At 41.8% G+C, this 21,502-nt stretch overlaps 1 protein-coding gene across 50 annotated transcripts in view; it reads left to right on the top strand.

Moving 5' to 3' along the window:
- Nucleotides 1–20,049, top strand: part of LOC121600004 (dystonin) — a 198,590-nt gene extending 178,541 nt beyond the window's left edge. For 16 of the 50 annotated variants that reach the window (XM_041928224.1, XM_041928222.1, XM_041928223.1 and 13 more), the window contains 16 exons: nucleotides 62–73; nucleotides 449–2,628; nucleotides 2,712–2,898; nucleotides 3,401–3,466; nucleotides 3,901–3,945; nucleotides 4,697–4,780; nucleotides 5,133–5,422; nucleotides 5,502–5,731; nucleotides 5,824–5,941; nucleotides 7,680–7,745; nucleotides 10,901–11,058; nucleotides 14,341–14,495; nucleotides 14,590–14,886; nucleotides 15,468–15,527; nucleotides 15,910–15,975; nucleotides 16,938–20,049. In XM_041928224.1, the coding sequence (XP_041784158.1) occupies nucleotides 62–73; nucleotides 449–2,628; nucleotides 2,712–2,898; nucleotides 3,401–3,466; nucleotides 3,901–3,945; nucleotides 4,697–4,780; nucleotides 5,133–5,422; nucleotides 5,502–5,731; nucleotides 5,824–5,941; nucleotides 7,680–7,745; nucleotides 10,901–11,058; nucleotides 14,341–14,495; nucleotides 14,590–14,886; nucleotides 15,468–15,527; nucleotides 15,910–15,975; nucleotides 16,938–17,082 (4,159 nt within the window). In that variant the 3' untranslated portion in view covers nucleotides 17,083–20,049. Of the gene's footprint in view, nucleotides 1–61; nucleotides 74–448; nucleotides 2,629–2,711; nucleotides 2,899–3,400; nucleotides 3,467–3,900; nucleotides 3,946–4,696; nucleotides 4,781–5,132; nucleotides 5,423–5,501; nucleotides 5,732–5,823; nucleotides 5,942–7,679; nucleotides 7,746–10,900; nucleotides 11,059–13,639; nucleotides 13,816–14,340; nucleotides 14,496–14,589; nucleotides 14,887–15,467; nucleotides 15,528–15,909; nucleotides 15,976–16,937 lie in introns of all 50 variants that reach the window. The other 34 variants (XM_041928236.1, XM_041928218.1, XM_041928230.1 and 31 more) reach the window with 21 other exon arrangements.
- Nucleotides 20,050–21,502: the final 1,453 nt, after the last annotated feature.

Raw genomic sequence — 21,502 nt, 5'->3', positions numbered from 1 at the left:
ATGAAGTAACATTATTTTTCTCTCGTTTTTTCATGCTGGTCATATTGGATGGGTTTTATAGAGCTCTAAACAGGCAAGAAATGAATAAGCAATTAACAGTTGCTAATTTTACTGAACTCCGATAGAAGCCATGTCTGTGTAGCTTGCAAGCTTTACTTCCCGCTCGGGATTGTTGGGAATGGGAGACCGAATGGGATAAAATTGGCAAATTTGTTTCGCATACAGAGATGAAAATGTGTTGTTGTCCTGATTTTGTGAAGCAATGTAGTGCATTAGATTCTTTGTTTTGTTTCAAAAAAATTGTCCAACAATTTTCATCTCGAACCAATGATTTTAAGCTCCGTGCAAAAAAGTAGCTAGCCTGATCGCATGGTATTATCGCTTTTTGTGTCAACAATGCAACGTTTCTGTTCGAGCGTTTCTAACACCTTTTCATCCCCCTTTGCAGACAAGCGGTCGAACTGACGGAACGTACCTCAGCCGAACAGGCTGGCGCTATTCGTGAGCCACTGAATGCCGTAAACCGCCGGTGGGAGAACCTGCTGCGCGGTATGGTCGAGCGGCAGAAGCAGCTGGAGCATGCGCTCCTGCATCTCGGCCAGTTCCAGCACGCGCTGAACGAGCTGCTGGTGTGGATCAACAAGACCGACGCCAACCTGGACGAGCTGAAACCGATCCCAGGCGATCCGCAGCTGCTGGAGGTGGAGCTGGCCAAGCTGAAGGTGCTGGCAAACGACATCCACGCCCACCAGAGCTCGGTCGACACGCTGAACGATGCGGGCCGCAAGCTGATCGAGAACGATCGCGGCTCGCTGGAAGCGTCCACCACGCAGGACAAGCTGCAGCAGCTGAACAAGCAGTGGCGCGATCTGCTGCAGAAGGCGGCCGACCGCCAGCACGAGCTGGAGGAGTCGTTGCGCGAGGCGCAAGCATTCACGGCCGAAATACAGGACCTGCTTGGCTGGCTGGGCGACGTCGATGCGGTGATCAGTGCGAGCAAACCGGTCGGCGGTCTGCCCGAGACGGCGTCCGAGCAGCTCGAGCGCTTCATGGAGGTGTACAACGAGCTGGAGGAAAACCGCGCCAAGGTGGAGACGCTGATCGCGCAGGGCCAGGAGTACGTGCGCAAGCAGACGCAGCTGCAGGTGTCGGCTAGCAACCTGCAGCACACGCTGCGCACGCTGAAGCAGCGCTGGGACGCGGTGGTGTCGCGCGCCTCCGACAAGAAGATCAAGCTGGAGATCGCGCTGAAGGAAGCGACCGAGTTCCACGACGCGCTGCAAGCGTTCGTCGAATGGTTGACGCAGGCCGAGAAGCAGCTGTCGAGCGCGTCGGCCGTGTCGCGCGTGCTGGAGACGATCCAGCAGCAGATGGAGGAGCACAAGGTGCTGCAGAAGGACGTGTCGATCCATCGCGAGTCGATGCTGCTGCTGGACAAGAAGGGCACGCATCTGAAGTACTTCAGCCAGAAGCAGGACGTGATTCTGATCAAGAATCTGCTCGTCTCGGTGCAGCACCGGTGGGAGCGGGTGGTGGCGAAGGCCGCCGAGCGTACCCGCGCGCTGGACCACGGCTACAAAGAGGCGCGCGAGTTCCACGACGCTTGGGTGCAGCTGACCGGCTGGCTGAAGGAGACGGAGAAAACGCTCGACACGCTGGCGGAGGAAACGAGCAACGATGCGGTCAAGATCAAGAAGCATCTGGAGAAGTTGCGCGAAATCCAGCGCAATCTGCAGTCGAAGGAAAGCTTCTACGATAGCACGATGCGCAACGGCAAGGGACTGATGGACCGGGCGCCGAAGTCGGACGAACCGGTGCTGTCGAAGATGATGGGCGAGCTGAAGGACGCGTGGAAGCGGGTCTGTCACAAGAGCGTCGAGCGGCAGCGCAAGTTCGAGGAGGCACTGCTGCTGTCCGGCCAGTTTGCCGACGCGCTGCAGGCCCTGCTCGATTGGCTGCGCAAGACGAAGGCGCGCCTGGCGGAGGACGGCCCGGTGCACGGCGATCTCGACACGGTAACGACGCTGGTCGAGCATCACCGGCAGCTGGAGTCGGATCTGGACAAGCGGTCGGCCCAGATGCAGAGCGTCATGAAGACGGGGCTCGAGCTGGAGCGGTCGGATGAGACGCGCGAAACCAGCAAGCATCTGAAGGAGATGCAGCGCCTGTGGGACGATGTGCAGGACCTGAGCGGCCGGCGCAAGAGCCGCCTGGACGTGGCGCTGAAGGAAGCGGAGCGGCTGCACAAGTCGGTGCACATGCTGCTCGAGTGGCTGTCGGAGGCGGAGCAGAAGCTGCGCTTCGCGGCGGCCGCACCGGACGATGAGTCGCAGGCGAAGGATCTGCTCGACACGCACGCCAAGTTCATGAAGGAGCTGCGCGAGAAGGAGTACGACAAGGAGGACACGATCGGGCTGGCAAACAGCATCCTCGGCAAGGCGCACCCGGACGCGATACCGATCATCAAGAACTGGATCTCCATCATCCAGTCGCGCTGGGACGAGATCTCGCAATGGGCGATCAGCCGCCAGACCAAGCTGGAGCAGCATCTGAAGGATCTGCAGGATCTGGACGAATCGATCGAGGAGCTGCTCGCTTGGTTGGCCGGATTGGAAGCAACGCTGCTAAGTAAGAATCTCTTCTTCGACGTAGTTGGTGGAGCCTGTTTAAAACTTTCATTAAATCACAATTTTCCTTCCTTTTTATATAAGATCTGGAAACGGAACCTCTGCCGGATGAAATTCCACCGCTAGAGGTGCTGATTGCGGACCACAAGGAGTTCATGGAAAATACGGCGCGCCGTCAGGGTGAGGTCGACCGTGCGTGCAAACCACGCCAACCGCCACCGGGTCTGAAGGAAACGCGTAAACCGTCCCGTGGTGTACTGAAGACACCCGTGTAAGTACAGTAAAACACTGAAAGGAGCCCCCTGTGTTAGTGGCCTCAGCCTTCCAGGAGGTCATCATAGCCTGTGTGCGTGTGTTTGTTAGATCACAGTAAAATGCTCTGTTATTAATAATTTAATCGTTATCGCAATTGTGTTGCACATTAGAATAGCCGCGATTCGTTAAAAGAGTTGCTGTGTGTTTTGTTGTGTTTTATTAATTTTGTTCTGTTCTGGTCGTTCGTTAACGTTTCAAAAACACCGTTTTGCCGCAAACTTAATTTCATTTTGTGAATTTTCACACCACATTAAGAGCATCGCAAGCGCCACGCACATGCAGTCAAGCGTTTCTTTTTTGTTTAATTTTCATATCAATTGCATTTCTAACTCTTCTGTTCAATATTTTTGTTGCCCATGCATACACACAAACATTTTGTTGTTTCGCATTTATGTCGACCTAACTCCTATCGTCTACATCCAACGCCACCAACGCGATCTCATTGCTCAAAATAACAGTAAAGGATCTCAGGCCGATCTTCGTGAGCATTCACCCGACTACGGCACCCTAGGACGCAAGCAGAGGTTTGTTTTTATTTATGGTCTTATAATTTAATTTGTTTTTATTTCATTTTTTCATTATTTATCGTGTGTGTTTGTTTGTTACACGTTCAATTAACATGTGTGTATCATCATTATACCAATTACGCATAATTACACTCAACAGATAAATGTTATTGGTCGACACTCGTCGTATGTCATTTATTGTTCTTATTTTCTCGAAAAAAAAATTACTCTTTCGTGATACTAATGCAATGGAATGTTCTCATATCTCATCTCTGATTCCATCCAATTTATCTGTTTGTACACATGTTTGTTTCTATTTCATCATTTCATTAAATTTACACTTTTCGTTCCATGCTTTCAACACATGTGTTTGTGTGTCTGTTTATTTATCTTTCTTTCTTGCTTTACTCTCTATCGTGTCACGTGTGTTGTGTTTGCATATTCCCGTGCAGCTTTAAGGGATCGCGTGATCAAGGCCTGAATTCACGTCGCACAAGGTGTGTATTGGTTATTGGTTCTTATCATTTCACATTCTCTATTACATCGTTTTGTTCATTTTGTGATAATAACTCAATATTAAAAGAATATTTATTACCGATTTAAATTGAAGTAAAAACACCAAATTCGGTTAAAAGAAAAGAAAACTCCTTTCATTTTCAAAACGGTCCTGTACATGATTTAATTTATGGGGAATGGTAGCATCAACTGTATGTCTATTTTGCACCATTTTATATACATTTGTTTGGGTGTTTGTTTTCTTACAATTAGCTTTACATACATTGTTACCGGTTTTGTGCATGTTTGTTATATATATCATTGTTTTTGGTTGTTTTTTTTCTCTTCTTTTCTCACATATTCCGGCCGCTGTGCTACACGCGTGTTTCTGTTGCTGTGTTGTGTTGTATTTATGTTGCCATATGCTCTCTCATCTGTATTATCGTCTTCTGCCTCCCCCATTACCATCACGATGCTGCCTGTTCGTCGTGCGTGATATGTGCCCTATGTGTATATGTATTGTTGTGTACATTGTGTTCTGTGTTCCTGTCCCATTATTTGACAAACCATATCATCGAACGTATCCGGTACCATTATTGCCAACAAATTGGAATTACATGAACAAAAAAAAACATATGAAAATTTGCAAACTGCATCAAAACTCCATTCCGTGAACTATGTTATTCCCCTCTTCATTGCTTCATTGCGCACATACTCCGATACCCCGATATCTCCGCACCAACAACCGAGCAGCCGCGCAACCCAGAGTCCTGGACGCGAAACGCAAACACCGGAACGGGATCGGTTGCCACATTACGGTCCACGGTTTTCGACAAGGTATTGTAGTTTGGTCCCCGTACACATCAGATTCTTAGCTGCGAAACACACCGGCGCTGGATCCGGTTACCGTGCGCACACATACTTCATCCCATTCAAAACCAGCAACTTCATTGTGCAGAACACGAATCATTACGAATCATCATACCCACGTACCCATCATATATTACTAGACTGCATCCAAAAGTAGACAACTCAACAATATGTAGCGAGTTGCGCTGGCATTGATTGCCGCGCCCACCATTATGTATCATACATTTGCACCGAATCAACCGTTCCCGTAGACGGGCAGACCCACAGAAGGGCTTGACAACAGCTTGACACTGTTTTCTTCCTCTTTCACTTCTTGTAGCAACCAAGCGGACACGGAGCTCCGTTCGCCGCGTGCGAAGCTGCTGTGGGAGAAGTGGCGCTACGTGTGGATGCTGGCATGGGAACGCCAGCGGCGCCTGCACGACCACATGCTCTACCTGCAGGATGTGGAGCGCGTCCGGCAGTTCAGCTGGGAGGAGTGGCGCAAGCGCTTCCTCAAGTTCATGAACCACAAGAAGTCCCGCCTGACGGATCTGTTCCGCAAGATGGACAAGGATAACAACGGCCTGATACCGCGCGAGGTGTTCATCGATGGAATTATTGGCACAAGTACCTATCTTCTGGGGGATACTGTGAAGCATGCGAACTTTTCCTCTAATTATTATGTTTTTTTTTTTACTTTGCGTAGAGTTCGACACGTCCAAGCTGGAGATGGGCGCCGTGGCCGATCTGTTCGATCGCAACGGCGAAGGACTGATCGATTGGCAGGAGTTCATTGCGGCGCTGCGACCGGACTGGCAGGACCGCAAACCGAAGACTGAGGCGGACAAGATCCACGACGAGGTCAAGCGGTTGGTCATGCTGTGTACGTGTCGGCAGAAGTTCCGCGTGTTCCAGGTCGGCGAAGGAAAATATCGAGTAAGTAGCCCGCTGTGATCATCGTGTGCAATCGTGATGAACCGTTGAACCCAAAACAAAGCTAACGATGGTTTCCTCCCCCCCCTCTTCAGTTCGGTGACTCCCAGAAGCTGCGCTTGGTGCGCATCCTGAGAAGCACAGTGATGGTCCGCGTCGGCGGTGGATGGGTGGCGCTGGACGAGTTCCTGGTGAAGAACGATCCTTGCCGAGGTATGTACCATGCGTTCTGCTTTCTATTTATTTATTTATTTTTATCTACTATACGTTACTGTTACCGTTACGTTTAGGATAGCGTTAGGTGTAGACAATAGTAAGCTTAGTAAAACGAAACATTCAACGAATCTTTCCATTTCGGTTGCAAGCATAGGATAATGTTAGAAATGAACAAACTCCTTAAGTATAGCAACGGTTGTCTTCAAACCAAACCAACAAGATGCCAATAATAGGTTCAAACTTACCACCACCATCCCCCCCTCCCCCATGTTTAATGCTCCCACAGCTTAACGTTACTACTGCCCAACTGCTAGGTGAACAGTTTTATAATTGCTGAAAAATAATGGTGAATTGTTATAACTCCGGGGCAAGCGGCCGCAGCCCTTACCTCGTTTTTGTTTTTAAAATGAACCCAAATTTACCATACATAACCCTCTTAATTATCGGAAGTTGAAAAAGTGTTTACAACAGCAACAAAAACAAGAAACGTTGATCTCAATATTAATTATGGTTAATGGGGCGAAGTTTTAATGCAGAGGGGCTACTACCCACACCTTAATATTGCCACTCTATCCACAAACTCAAGCTAATTTCTGTTTATTAACAAATACCACCGTTCCTGATGATGTGAGAGCAAGAGTCTGGTTTTGTTTCACAATCTCTGCATGCCAGTATGAAGTTTAATACCGTTTAATAGACGTAAAGTGTCATTTGCTAAGAGCATTTATTGAAATGCCTTAACTTTAGCCGAACCCCCCCTCTAATGCGCAGAACCGTTGCGAGTATCCTACGCACTAACCATTCTTGTTTCATCGTTACTTTCTACTGGTCTCTACCGGTATGGAGGAAGGCTTATGTTTCGGTTTATACCCGCCTAAATATGCTACACACTAACCGAGTCCCTAACGAGTTGCTTTTTCTTTATTGACGAGTTGTCGCTTGGTGTTTTTGGAAACGGAAGGAAGTTGCTAAATTGATTCAAATCTCAAGCATTGCGCTTTTCACTCTCTGCTTTGCGGGGGGTTTCCCCGCATTTTGCAAATCGAAATGGATATTTGCACAACCTACATGTGTGTGTGCGTGTTTTGTCAAACGTTTCATTGCGCTTTGCTGCTCTTGTTTCGATTGCAATTGCACCACATTGGCGGGAAAAATGCGATCGTCGCTCGCTTTTCATATGCAGCTCTCTCTCTGTCTGTCTGTCTGTGTGTATGTGTTGCTCCGTCTATTTTTTGTGTGTTGTTTGTGTGTGTCTTGTGACGTTGCGTGCCGTGATGCTGCTGTTAAACTTGTCCGCCTAATGCCTCGCGCTGCAATGCTGGTAATTCTAACAAACTAATCAACCAATTTCTTCCTTCTTCTTTCTTTCTTTTAACGCTAACACATATACGATAATCGTTAACCACTCCTCCCTGCGTTCATTATTCCTGTCGCATTTGTGTGGCCGTGTTTGTTTGACGAACCGCCCGGTGCCACATATATCAACCAACATAACATCAACCTTCATCTCGTTACACACGCACACGCCATATATCGTTACATGCAAACATGGATCGATACATCAACAACACCCATCATCAACATGATCATCACTACAAATCGAACATCTTCATCATACACACTCCCATATCCACTTGGCCGTGTCACTTCGTTTGGGGTAATTTTTCGGGGTTGTTTTTACGTTCACACTTTCCAAACGTACTTCGTAAAACACTATTTGCGGACGCGGAAACAGTGGCCTTAGTTCTACCACTACCGAACCCGAACGATCCGCGCCAGCACGAAGCCTGCTGTCCGTTGTGTAAGCAGCCAGAATTACTTAGCCTTCGGCAGCTGCTGCTGTGGCAGAGGAAGAAATTTCAGTTCGCCGACCACGGTGGTGGGCCGCGTTACATTTTCCTCAACGAAAAGGGACACTGAGTGTGTAACATGGGATGGGAAAGCCTGGGATCCTATCTCAGCGTTGTGAACGAACACGTTTGTCTTCAAATCCAATCTTGTGGCCGGGCCGAAGAGAACTTGCATTACTACAATGATAACTATGTGCCTGCCCATTTTATTGTGTGCGTTTGTTTTTTCTTCTACCTTTTTAATCGTGTTCTCTATTCTATAAGCGCCCTCTTCGGCGTGTTTTATTTCACATTTTGGCTTACCAAGAATTGATGTTTTGTTTTCATTTGATTTGTTATGTTGGTTTGTTTTTTGTCTAGAAAATGATGCTTTATCTTTTTCTATTCTTTGTTATGTTGGTTTCAAAATTGTTACTAGATTGTTTGTAAATTAGTTTGAATATTTCTTTTCGAGTTTTGTTAATGAATGTTGTACTGCGCGAATGTTCCATTGATGAGATTGTTCCGTTTTTTAATGTAAATGAATATACGATGATAAACACCTGCTGTGTGTAGAGCTCTCTACTACAACAATAAAGTTGATTACGCGGCGATAATGCGCCCATTTTGCTTAGTAAAATCTTGTTCGTATTCTTTGTTAATTTAATTGTGTACGTATTTTGTGCATTTTTCAAGTTGCTTCATGTATTAAATATTTCTGGATTCTCAATATTGCAATTACAAATCAATACTCAGCAAAAGTAAATTTACAAGCAAACCTCCTGGTTGTGTACGTTGAATGTGTGTATGCTTTAGAAATACTGTTTAATTCGCACTGTCCTTCTCCTCTTCTACTCAACTCGCACACATTTCCATACACATTTGCGTGCGCGCACTACTACTAGTGCACTACTATCTTTCACCACAGTTTAAATTTGTTCATCCATCGTACATTCGTTACATTGAAATCTCTCTCACACACACACATACACGCATATACACCCACACGCATACATACTACGACCCTTATATACCATCCAATCGTGCACCTTTCAGCAGTCTATCAGCTCGCCTAACAACAGCTACTACTAATTCTACTACTAACATATGACACCGTGTTCTCCACACAAGCGTCCGTCCAAAATTGCCGATTGATCTATGTATTGTGTCGTGTGTGTCTCTCTCTCTATCTCTGTGGTGTCGTAAGAAGAATTTTAATATTTTTTTTTTCTTGACTAATATAAGCGTTTGCTTCCTTTTTGTTCTACGTTGTTGGCATCTGTTTTCTTGTTGTTTTTTTTTGTGTTGTTGTGTGATATTTTACTATGTTCATTTTAGTTGTACATTATGTAGCGCTGTTTATATATTTTATTTAGATGCTAAGTTCGGGTATTAGTGTTTAAGTTTATTCTTTCCATTAGCTTTTTTTATTCATTTCATGCAAAACTTGAATGTTGTACAGCACAGTTTTACGTTAAGGTTGTGTTTTGTTTTGTATTTTTTTTTCCATTTTAAGTTAGAAATTATGTGCTTTAGTATACTTATGTGTTGCGTTCGTATGATTTCGAAAATGCTGAACAGTATTTTATCTTTGTAAGCCTTTTAAAGTTTTAGTCTTTTACTTTTAAGTTTTGCTTCGGCTCGTACACAAAATTGGAAAATGAAACGTACTATAAATAACGCGAAACCTCTCCATCCGTGAAAAAGCATAAGGAACATGAAATTTCATCCATTCTTCCACCGGGAAGTTAAGCTTCCCCAAAGCAGCATTTCATAAAAACACACACACACACACTAACTACACTTTATATGATTTTGTTCGTATTCGATAATCGTAAGTGAAAGAGAAGCGTGTGTTTAAACAATCATACAGCACTTTTTTTGGTTGCCATCGATTAATATAAGTTATGACGATTTATATTCCTTACATGGAATCTTCTGTTTCCGGGACCCAACACACAGTGGGAAAGCACATAGTTTTTAATTTTATTTAGATCGTGTGTGAAGATTTGGTTTTGATTAGTTTGTTTAATTTAAGTTTGTTTGGTATTTTATAAGACTGTAGCGCTCGAGAAAATATGTATTTTACACTGTTGCTAGTGATGATTTGTACATGAAGGAAGTTGAAAATGTATTTTCTCGAGCGTTTATTTATTATAAGTATTATTAGTTTTAGTGTTGTTTGTTAGTTTTATTTCGTATGTTTTTTTCGCATTTAGTTTACATACTACATTTTATATTTGATTGTTTGTTTGTTTATTTTTTTCTTTCAATTGTTTTATATTCAACACACTTCCTTACTCAACAATTTAACAATCCCCTTGTTCATTGCTTTTATTATCTACACCACTTGTCCGTTTTCCCCATTTCAATTTCCAAAATCATCCATATTACCTTTTAATGTTAATTCCTTATGTTTTGGTGATGGGTTCTATTTGTACGCCGGGAATATTTTGGCCTTTCTTTTTATTTTACAATTGGATAATAATTTTGTTAAAAACATCCAACTTTTTTATATTTTTTTTCTCAAAATCTTTCACAATCGAAATTTCTTTTCTTCTTCTACTTCTTATCTTTTTCCTTTGTTTTCTTTTTCTGCCAAACCGTCACCTTTACTGCCACCAAAATGTAAACCCTTACTTAATTTACTTTCCCGCCATTTACATCCGTCCCCTTTACACTTCACTGACCCTCTCACTGCGACCGGTTACTTCGACCGATTTGGACGTATTATTTTATTCGACTCCCTTATACGACGTTATTATCTCTATCGAACACGAACAAATTTATCTGCGTGTGTTGTGTGTTTTTTTCTTTGTGATGCTGTGTTCACTATCTAAAATGATAATTCATTTCGTTTTACAATCAAAATGTACCATCACACACACACACATACACACTCAACCATGAAACCAAACCCCTCTTATCCCTTCCCCGTACTGCCTTTTTCACCATTCACGCATTATTACGCATTAATTCACCTGCCTTTCGTAACCATTATGAACAACAACAACAACAACTACTACTACTACCACCACTGCCCAAAACATGGTAAAAAACTTAAAACTCGAACAACAACGAAAAAAAAAAACACCCCTCCAAAATCGTAAATGTCAAACCACAATAGCCAAGGGACGTACAAACATCGAACTACGTGAGCAGTTCATACTGGCCGACGGTGTGTCGCAGTCGATGGCCGCCTTTAAGCCGCGTATGTCTGGCTCGGCCGGTTCCGGATCGAATCAAACCAGCTCGCCGATACCAACACAAGGTCCTATTGTGAAGGTAAATATTTCCCACTCTCTCTGTCTCTCTCTCTCACACACTCTCTCTCTCTATCACAAAACCAACCCCGTTCTGTGTAGTGTTTCCTATTCCTATTTATTATTTAGTCGACATGTTTGTTTCCCCTGTTCAGGCTGCGTTTCCTTGTTGTTACCGGTACTATTTCTTAATGTTGTTTTCTGTTTTATTAGCTACTCTTGAAAGCTAATTAAGAGAGACAACACTGCTGTTGTTGTCTTAAACGGTTTTTTTATACTTTACTTGAACTGTGCTACTTTTTTCTTTTCTTTTTTCAATTCTCAATACTTGCTCTTTTACAATTTCTGTTGTTTCTTTTCTATTTTCAATATTTTCGTGTATTTTCATCATTTTGAAAGAATTGCTCTCTCGCTCTTTCAAAACTTGTTCTTTTATCTTTTTTAAAACATTCTTTCCCTTTTATCGACATGTAAATTACGTGTGAAGTAGTTGAAATGTAAAAGTTTTTTAAACATAATTTTAAGAATAGTCCGCAATAGAACAACTAGATCACGATCACTTGTGTATGTGTGCAATAGTTTGTAATGTCAAGTACGATAAGGGTGTTAGCCATGTATCTGCACCGTTTTGACTGGGGGGAAAAAGCGCACACACACACACGGGCTCTCAATTTTGGTGTGGGTTTATGTATTTATATTGTTTTTGGTTCTGTTCTCTATTCTCCCTTTTTGTTTTGTATCATATATTTTGTTTTCTCTTCCGAAGGACAGCAGCTATTTTGGTAGCTGACTGTCTTTCGTTTTTCTTTTTGGACGGATAGTGTAAATATGATTATGTTTTCTAATGTTTCTATATCTCTAACTGGCAAAAGGCATTCGATTTGTTTTTATTTTATGTTTTGTTTTACTTATCTTGTGTTATTTTTATGACGACGTGTCATAATCATCTCTTGGTTTGAAACATTTAGATGTTTTCTTTTACATTTTTTACTTTGTTCTGTCTCCATCAATGTTTTTTAATTTTTTCAATTGGTGTGTCAATGTTTGAGTACCTTCTTAAAGGTTATACTCCATCTTAATGAATTGTCAAATGAATACTCGATTGTTGTTGATTGTTGCAACAAATTGTCCTCTTGATGGTTTATTAGGACCCCGTTGTGATGTATAGGAATCCTCGTTTCTCTCCATTTCCTCCGTTGAAACCTGTTTTCCCATGTTATTAGAACACAATGTTTCCCCCCTAAAACATCCCTAAAACTCCTCCACATATTTCCGGTACTATCAAGCCCGTTTCGAACCCATTGTTTCCGGTTTGATAAAGGTACGTATGTGACCACTGGCTGGTGTTACACAACAATCCCTTTTTGAATGTTTGTAGTTGAGTATGAGATATGTTGATATGTGTGTACAAAAATCGATAGTTTGTTTGAGCTGTGTTGTGTTATCAATTTCTTTTTTTTTTTGTTCATGTCGTTATCTCCTATGTTTTTAGCCCGCGTATCCTTGATGTGCTCTATTACGTTTTGCACAATTTTATTTTCTGGTTCGACTTTACCTGTTGTCGTTTTGTACTGTTCGTGTGCACTGTTGTTTCTCTCCTTTTGTTTTACTGAATGTGTCTTTTAGCATTTGAAGTTGTTGCGAAAATGAATGGTTTACGTCTTCCATTTTTTTATTGTTTTGTTATGCGTGTGATTTTTTCATCTCTTCTGTTTTTGTTTTTGCATGTTTTTTTTTCATTCTATTATTCTTTTGTCAGTGTTTGTCAATGCATCGTTCATATTTGCGCGTATGAAAACATTTTGCACCTTTTTTTATGTTTTTTCTTCTTCTTTTTTTGTCATCTGGGTTTAACCCATCTTGGTTTCGGGGGGGGGGGGGGGGGGGGGGGGGGTGCGTACATCCGACGATAACCAAATGGGGGGGGGAAAGCTCGCCTGTTTGGCTGCTACACACTTCTAACCACACACAAACACACACCCATACATACATTGTAATGCATCGCTCGTGTATACATATGCATCCTTTGCTCAAAAAAGTCGTTGGATCGGCTGGCGGGCCAACAACTTTCCTCCGTGTCCTTGTGGCGCTTTCACTGTTTGTTTTAAAATTCAGAAACGGAATATTCATTCAGTTTTCTTACATTCAAAAACCATTCTCCTTCTGCCTGTCTTGCTATACGATGCACGCGCAAACCACCTTTTGCTGCCCGCGTGGGGCACGCAAGTCCTTCTCTAATTCATCCAGCCACTGTTGGGTTGTTAATAAACAGAAACACTTCCACGTGCAATCTAGTCAACTAGTCGCGAAGAAGAAGTATAGTGCATTGTACACAGTGTATGTTGTGGCAGTATTGACGTCTCTACTTAAAATTTCGCCCACCGAATGAGCCTATATCGAATAGAACAAGTCGAATCATCATCTCGAAGACTGTCTCTGTAGGAAGCTGTGCCGAAAGTGCGTGCATATATGAAGGGAAAATAAGTAATAGGGAAGAAAGGATGTATTATTTTTCGAAGTAACGCGCATTTTCACGTAAAATTGTCTTCTTGTGTCCTTTTACCCACCATTATCAATTTCCCCCCCGACGTCGCCACTTCCAGCCGATGAACATTTGGCCGAACTGATGCCAATCTTTGAGCAGCTGCGGGCGCAGGGCAATCTGCCCTGCACCTACCCGCTGCACGTCACCTCCAGCGGTACCGCCTTTATACGGGGCGGGTCGCGTTCCACTCCGCTCAGTCCGCACGCCCCCCACTGTCATCCGTCGACGCACTGGGTAAGTTAAAAAAAGCGTTTGCTCTCCAGCTGTCTCCAGCGGTCTCTTCCGGTTCGCTGCTGCATCGTGTTTGTGTGTGTGTTTATTTTCTCTTAATTGTTTTTTTTTTGTAATCTGCCTACATAAACGTCCTCAAATATGTAGTATGGCCTTTCGAAACGGGGTTTTGTTTCGTTCGCTGGTTTACCAGCGCCATCTATGTGTGAGAAAAAGCCACGTTACAAGTGATCTAATGGTTCTAGTTGTGGTTTGTGTACCGGATAAAGTTAGAACATCTGACGGCTAGATGGCGCTACTGCATTTTTGTGTGTGTGCGTTTGTTTTCCTGGGTCTTCCCCAGAGCACTCTTCCTGCAGCCTGAACGGGAAAATCCTCATTTTCTGTTTTGCTATTAATCCCCTTCGATAAACTCCCCTCTTTAAATAATACGTTGGAATGGGTTTACTCACATGTTTTTTTCTCTTTTTATTTACAACTTGAAAATGTAATTAAAAAAAAACAAAAACACCAATGATAAAAATCTAGGTACGCGAACGTTCGGCAAAGTCGATTTCCATGTCGCGACCGTCGCGCTCGTCACTGTCCGCGTCGACGCCGGACTCGCTCAGCGATAACGAAAGTGGAATTGGAACGCCCGGACGCTTCCAGACGCCCAGCCGCAAATCTTCAGTGCCAGCCAGGTAGCTATTACATTCCAATTGCTTTGCAGTTTGTAAAGTAAATGCGAATTCTTCTCTTCTAATATATGCCTTCCGATCCTTTTTTTTTGTACAGCCGATCTCAGATGACACCGGGTGGTTCGAGGGCCAACTCACGCCCTAGTTCACGACCAGCCAGCCGGGCCGGATCGAAACCACCGTCCCGGCACGGGTCCACCCTGTCGCTGGACAGCACGGACGATGCAACGCCATCGCGCATTCCTACCCGCCGGCTAACGCAAACATCGACACCGCGGCCATCGCGCCTGTCGGTCGGATCCGTTTCGGGTCGCACGGGCACAACCACCACCACCACCACGAACGGTGTCTCATCGCGAACGGCTTCCGGTGCTGCCTCACCTGCTCCGACGAGGTAAGCGAATTGTAGTAATTAAAGTACAGTGTTTTCCAGCAGTTTTCATAGTTGTGCGACACTTCCTTGACTCCGTGCTATTGGAAGTGAACTTTATATGATTTGAATTGGACCATATGGCATCCTGCTTAGACAATCTCATTGGAAATTCCAATTGGATTTGTCTAACAAGGATGCTAATAGAGTAATTTCCATTACATTAAGTCCATTTCACTTATGAAAGAGTCTTAAGTGTCCCAAAGCTATTTAATTGCTTGCAGAAGTAGAAAAATATCAAACGTAAAAGCTGCGTAATGGATGAGAGAAACATATTTAACACCATTTTTTTATTCTCTCTTTCTCTTTCTTACATTAAAATGCGCTCTGCGAAACAAAACACAATAATCACTATTGCTCTAAAAAATGAAAACCAATGCATCTGTTCGGATTGGTGCTCGATATTATTATTATTACTACTATTGCAACCATTAATAATTGCATCGCCTTTTTTAAAACCCCAACACCAAACCAAAACACAACAACCAACCTAACCTCAACTTAAAACATACTTTATACGGCTTGTGGGTGGATGAATAAAACAGAAACGGTGGCATGAGTCGATCATCCAGTATACCAACACTAATAGGACTACCAAATAGCAGGTAAATATATCGACGGGGTTTTGCACGGGGTTTGGTGTGGGGAGCATATCTATTGCTTTCTCTATTTACCTCCACAATGGCGGAAAAATGGGAGCAAATGGAGGATAACTGGGGATGCACAAAGGGAGCGGGGGAATAATTCTTCTTTCTAGCTAATAATTAATTTCATTTAATTCTCTTCTCTCTTACCAAAAAACAAAAACACTTCTCAAACAAACAACCCTCTAACGTCTCGTAACTGTGCGCGCCTCTATACTCTAAATGCAAAATAAACGCACTTGCAATATGATACACTCAACAACTGCTACTACTACTACTACTACCACCACTACCGCTACTACTATTACTACTACTGCTACCTCTACTGCAACAACTACTGTAGTCAACCTCGCTCACGGATTCCCGTCCGCCAAACTTCCAATGTATCGAACTCTTCGTCAGCGACGGGGTAAATGTTGAAGAAGAAACCGATAACAATATTTGTGCGATTTAGTTGGCTTTAGTTTGCTTGCTTTTTTTTTAGAAAATGCCATAGAACCAGCCAAATAATGCACTGAATTTGTGTTACTGTTGTTATGTCGCTTTCATTTACAACTTTACTTTTCTCTTTAAATTTTTCTGTTTATGTGTGTTTAAAATCAGTTTTCTTTTACTTATTTTTGTACTGAAATTCAGCATAATGTTGTTGTTTTTTCCTAAAAATTGTTTTCCTGTGCAGTTGTTTCTCATTTACAGCCGTTGCCATTAAATTTTGGCTCTATTTCACCTATTTTTGTCTTAAAGGCATCCATTTTTGAAAGCGTGCCGCAATATTTGCCTCAAGGGCATCAATTGTTGACTATGAGTCAATCATTTTATTGAAAAAATTTGTTGAATTTTTACCAAATCACATGTTTGTTTTTAGTGTTTTTGGAATGTCAAATAACAGTTGTCATAATACTGCTCAAATGCTTTGTAAATTTATCATGATTCCCACAATGGACCAAGTTTGTTGATTTAAGGACAAGAATAGGTGCACTTAAGTCAAAAATAGAGCCAAAATTTGCCGGAAACAAATGTATTTTGTCCTTTTTTTTGTGTGATTCGATACCTTAAAGATTCTTTTAACATAATTGAGTTTAAATATTTTTCATTTTTCAGTTTTATTTAACTCCTTCCACAGTTTGTTTGTCTCATGCACTTCATTTATTAATTCTATTTTTACTATTGTTTTTTCTTATTGGATTTTTACTAAATTCTCTCAAATCTCTTCTCTATTTGCACTTAACAATCGTTTGCTTGCGTTTATTTCCTCTCCAGTACTTCTGTTCTCTCCTGTGTGCTGTGTTGTTTTCTGTTTGGTTTTCGCTGGTTTTTCTAGTTTTTTTTTTCAATTGTTTTCTAATATGATATTTTTATTTCCAAAAATAGAAAAACGAGCGGTGCTTCAACACCGTCCGGCATGCAGACACCGCGCCGCACCTCGGTAGAGCCCGGCACGGCACCACCGCGACCGGAAAGTCGCAACTCCCGGGGCACGACGCCGAGCGAAAAGCGTGCACCGTTCCGGCTGTAAGGAGCGAACGTACTATTAGTGTATGTGCCAGAAAAGGAAAGTAGAAGAAAACAATCATCAACATCAGCCCCCCCACAAACGGTTTCGCTATCCCCAGGTCAAAAAACAAACACACGAACCACGAAAAACGAGAAACAACATCTGATCGAAAAGAATTAAGAAACGAAGAAACCGAACGGGCTATAATGAACGGGGATAGTAGTAGCAGGTAGTAGTGGATATCGGTTCCCCAAACTACAGTGGAGATAAAAAAAACTGTAGCTTTGAAATGTTAAAAACTAAGGAGAAAGAACAACAGAATTGTTCAGTTAAAAAAGTGAAAAAAAGTTTTACAAACCCCGAAAGGGCAGCAAAAAAGTGAAGCAAAAAAGTAGAATGAAGTGCATTTTCTAGGCGCCATAATTCCAGTGAACATGCATGTAGGCGTCCTTTTATTTTACACCAGAGTGTATGTAACAAGCAGGAAAAGGAAACAGCAAATTTGTGAATATATTTTCTATCAAACACACAAAACAAAGAATGATAAAGAGAGGGAAACAGATGTAAAAACGTATCCGCAAAAGAAAAGAAACATCACGAGTAAAAGGAGATTGCAAAAACAAAACGCTCGAATATGCAGAAAGTGTTCAACAGCAACGAACAAGAACGATTAAGGAAAAGAATTGAAAAATAGTTTAGTTGCGCAGAAAAAAAAGGTAAAAGTCGCCAGTTTTGCCCTTTTTTCTGTCGTGGTTAAGCTTACAATTCTTGGAACTTGAAGGAGAAAAAGGGCACAACCTTTGCAATTAAAGGTTGCCTTTCTTTGTTTTCCATTTTGTTGGTTTATTATAATTATTATCTTCTTTTTGTTGTAGTTTATGTTTTCACTCTCACTCATATGTTTCTTTCTTCATTCTTCAACAACTTTCTTTTATCTCTTTGTTTAGTATACTTTTAAAGGATTTATTTATTGCCATTCTTTTGTGTTTATAATAACGACTGCTTTATTTGTTTTCCTTGTTTATTTTTTTTTCAATTCTTTAAACACATCCCATCTCAGTCGTGTGGGTTTTTTTGTTAAAAAAATAAAAAAAGGGAAAGTGTAAAAGATCGCCAGCTTTTACCTTTACCCCCTTTTTTTGTATGCTTTGCCCGATTAACGATAGCATCGAAAATCGGAAAAAAGTATTTCGTGCGATAAAAATGAAAGACTTGTGTGTGTGAGATTTTCTTTCGCCGGTAGCTTTACGACCACAGCACATTTTGGGAACGTTGGGAAAAAATCGCCAGTTTTTCCTGTCCCAAACGTGTCATCCTCGTGGGAAACGCTACCGTGCGGGACAGAAGCTCACTGCAGCGCTGTACACACACACACACACACACACACACTCTCTGTAGTGGTTACCAACTTTTCACGCAAAAGTGCAAGTGCAGCACAGAGCGGCTTGGGAGGGAAAACATATTACAAAGCGTAACAATGGCTCATTTTTGTGTTGTTTTTTTACGATTTTTTGAGCAGTTGTAGGACGAAGGGTTTTTTATTTGTTAAATTGCATATTCTTTGCAAAACATGAACTATTATTCTCTCCCTTTTTTAGTTAACAGCGCGAAAAGGGAGCAAAAAGAGGAAAAAAAGTCATTTAGTTACTAAGAGAAAGCAACGGAAGAAGTGGCGCGGTGTGTGCGGTAGTGTGGTGTGTTGGTGGTTTTTTTTGATGATAATAGTGCAGGAATTTATTATTACGAAAAAAAAGTCCCATTTAATAAGCTCCCCCCATTGATCGTGTTCGAATATTGTGTTTGTTTTTTTTTTTTAAATATAGGATGAACAACGATAGTGTGATAGTGTGAAGGTGTGAATAGGAGAGAGCAAGTGAGCAACGCAAAATGAACGTAAAATAGGGAAACACACACACACATGCCGGCCCATCGCGCCCACTATTATTCGCTTTATTGAAACTAATAGTTTTGTATGTGTTAATGTGTTTTTTTTTTTTCATTATTTCTTTTAATTGCTAAACATCCCTCCGTGTTGTTGTTTTGACCACAGCTCTTGCGCTAATACAATAATAATTCCTGCTAGACACTAAACAAGAGAAAACCACGGCGAGGCTCGGTGCGGTCCGCCGCTACCCGGCTGGCACACGCGCGCGTCTCGCTCGTATCTTTTGCCCATTTGTAATTATTATACATATAAACAAAAACCAACTACCACGTAAAACAAGCAAAACAATTTATTAAATAATAAAACAACAAAAAAAAGCGCATGAAGAAGAAGGAGTCGTAGATAATCTCTTAGGGTTTTTTTGTTTGTTTGCTTGCTGTACGGCGCAATTGTTCAGTTATAGATGAGTAGGGGTTTCTTTTTTAATAAAAAGTCAGAAAAAGTTATACAAAAAAAATTCAACGTGCGAGAAACACAACTTTTCCCCCGCAATATTGGGTGGGGCAAAAAAATAATAATTAACGATTAACTCTAGCTTATTTGTAATTTGTAACAAATTAATAACAGAATTTAAGGAATTGCGATATAGATAGCGAGAGAGAGAGAGAGAGAGTGAGAGCGCGCGAGTGATGCGAGAACGAGAGATGCGTGTACGAATGCACGTGTGGAGTAGATAGAGCATAGGACGAGTAATTGACATTCTCGGTGGTTTGGCTTCTATTTGCAGATAAACAAAAAACAAACAAAAATGCAATTTTAAATCGATTTTGCTTTAAAACCACAATTAGAAACCATGTGTTTTTGCGCAATGTAATCGAAAAGGCTACCCCTTCGTGGTAGAGAAAGCAATGCTTACTACAAAACTAAAGCTATTTGTTAATTTAAAAAAGCAAATGCAGCAAAAATGTGCAAAAAGCAACAAGAATATCTGCAAGTAAAGGCGCAACCGATGAAACCGAAGAAGAAGGAGTGTGAACCGAAGGAAGAAGGAAGACAAACTGTTCTAAAAAATTAATAAAGACGAAACAACAGTTATTAATCAACAAAGATTGTTTTAATTTTTAATTTTAATTAGTGAAAAAAATTTTGAATCACCCTGCTAGAAAAGCAACCGTTGCAATCGTTCTTTCATTTGTGGCGCCATCTATTGACGACTAGCTGCACTGTGCATTTGAAAGGCGAGAAAGAGACAGCTCTATGTGCACCAGCTGCCAGCGGTTGCTATACCTTGTTTTTTCCGGTCCAATTTCTGAGCTACTAGATTTGGGCGCAGCATCCCAATTAGAATCCGAAAAGAAAGAGACGACTATATGTGCCACCAGTGAGCGACTGAGGCGCACCTCCTGCGAATCCTGCTCGCCTGTTACAAAAGTCGAAAGTTCAAGCCACATTTCGAGCTGCAAAATCGATACCGGAACAGGCGCAGCTGCAGCAGACACCTCCTGCGTTGCATGCTCGCCTGGTACTAAAATCGAAATTCGCTCTCGGCACACGGCGATCGACGACGGCGACGACCCAGGGGGCGAAAACAGCAAAATTGAGAGCGCCCCCCACGCATCGAATTTCTTTCAAATCCAAATAATCAGTTTGCAATAAAAATTGAGACAAATGTGTTTGATTGATTATTTCGTTTGTGTGTGTGTGTATTTATTACTTTTCATTATTTCTTTTCCATCTTCATTCTTACGCAACTCAGGATATAATTTAAGAAAACGGTTCGCACACACACGCTTTGCTTTTTCGCATTTATGATACAATTGTGTTTGTCTCTAATCTTTCTAACTCTTGCTTCCACTCGCAATGATTTTTTCTTTTCATCATTCTCTTCTCTCTTCTTTACTTAAATGCATACCCGCTTTTTGTCTTGTATATTTCACTTGCTCGTAGTTTCATACAATACAGTGTTGTGTGTGTTTTGTTCGTTCTGTTGTGTACACGCTACTAGACTCTCTCGTTTGTTTTTTCTTCTTCTTCTTCTCGTTTCTCATTACTCAGTTTTGTTTTATACATTTACCCTACATCCCTGTCCTATTATAGCTCCGGGTTCGCGGTTACTAATCGTTTAATTAAAATAGAAACATATGGTTACGCGTAGTGTTTCTATTTTAGCAGTCTGCATAACGAAATAAATAAGTTTCTTCCATTACCTTTGTTTTTTCTTACTAGTTAAAACTCATTAGTTTGTTTTGTGGGGTTTTCTATTACCACCTTTGCGTTCCTGACTGTTTTCATATTACTTATTTTTTTATTTTTTGTTCAAACCATTTTTTCTATTTCTACTAAAACAGTACACAATCCAAATTTTTAGCCCGAAAAAAAAAACAATAAAAATCCAAATCCTAAAGCACACACGACGCACATTTTTTTTTTTCAAAGAAAATATTAATGCTGTTGTTCGGTACACTTGATTTTCGTTGTTTATTTTTTGTTCAATTTTGCCCACTAGGCTTACCTCTGCCCTGGTAACCGTGCGTTAAATTTAGTATGTATTTCTTT

Source organism: Anopheles merus, chromosome 3L (genome assembly GCF_017562075.2).
Source record: "Anopheles merus strain MAF chromosome 3L, AmerM5.1, whole genome shotgun sequence".
In the NCBI taxonomy this organism is placed as follows: Eukaryota; Metazoa; Arthropoda; class Insecta; order Diptera; family Culicidae; genus Anopheles; species Anopheles merus.
This window is presented reverse-complemented; position numbering and strand designations above follow the sequence as displayed.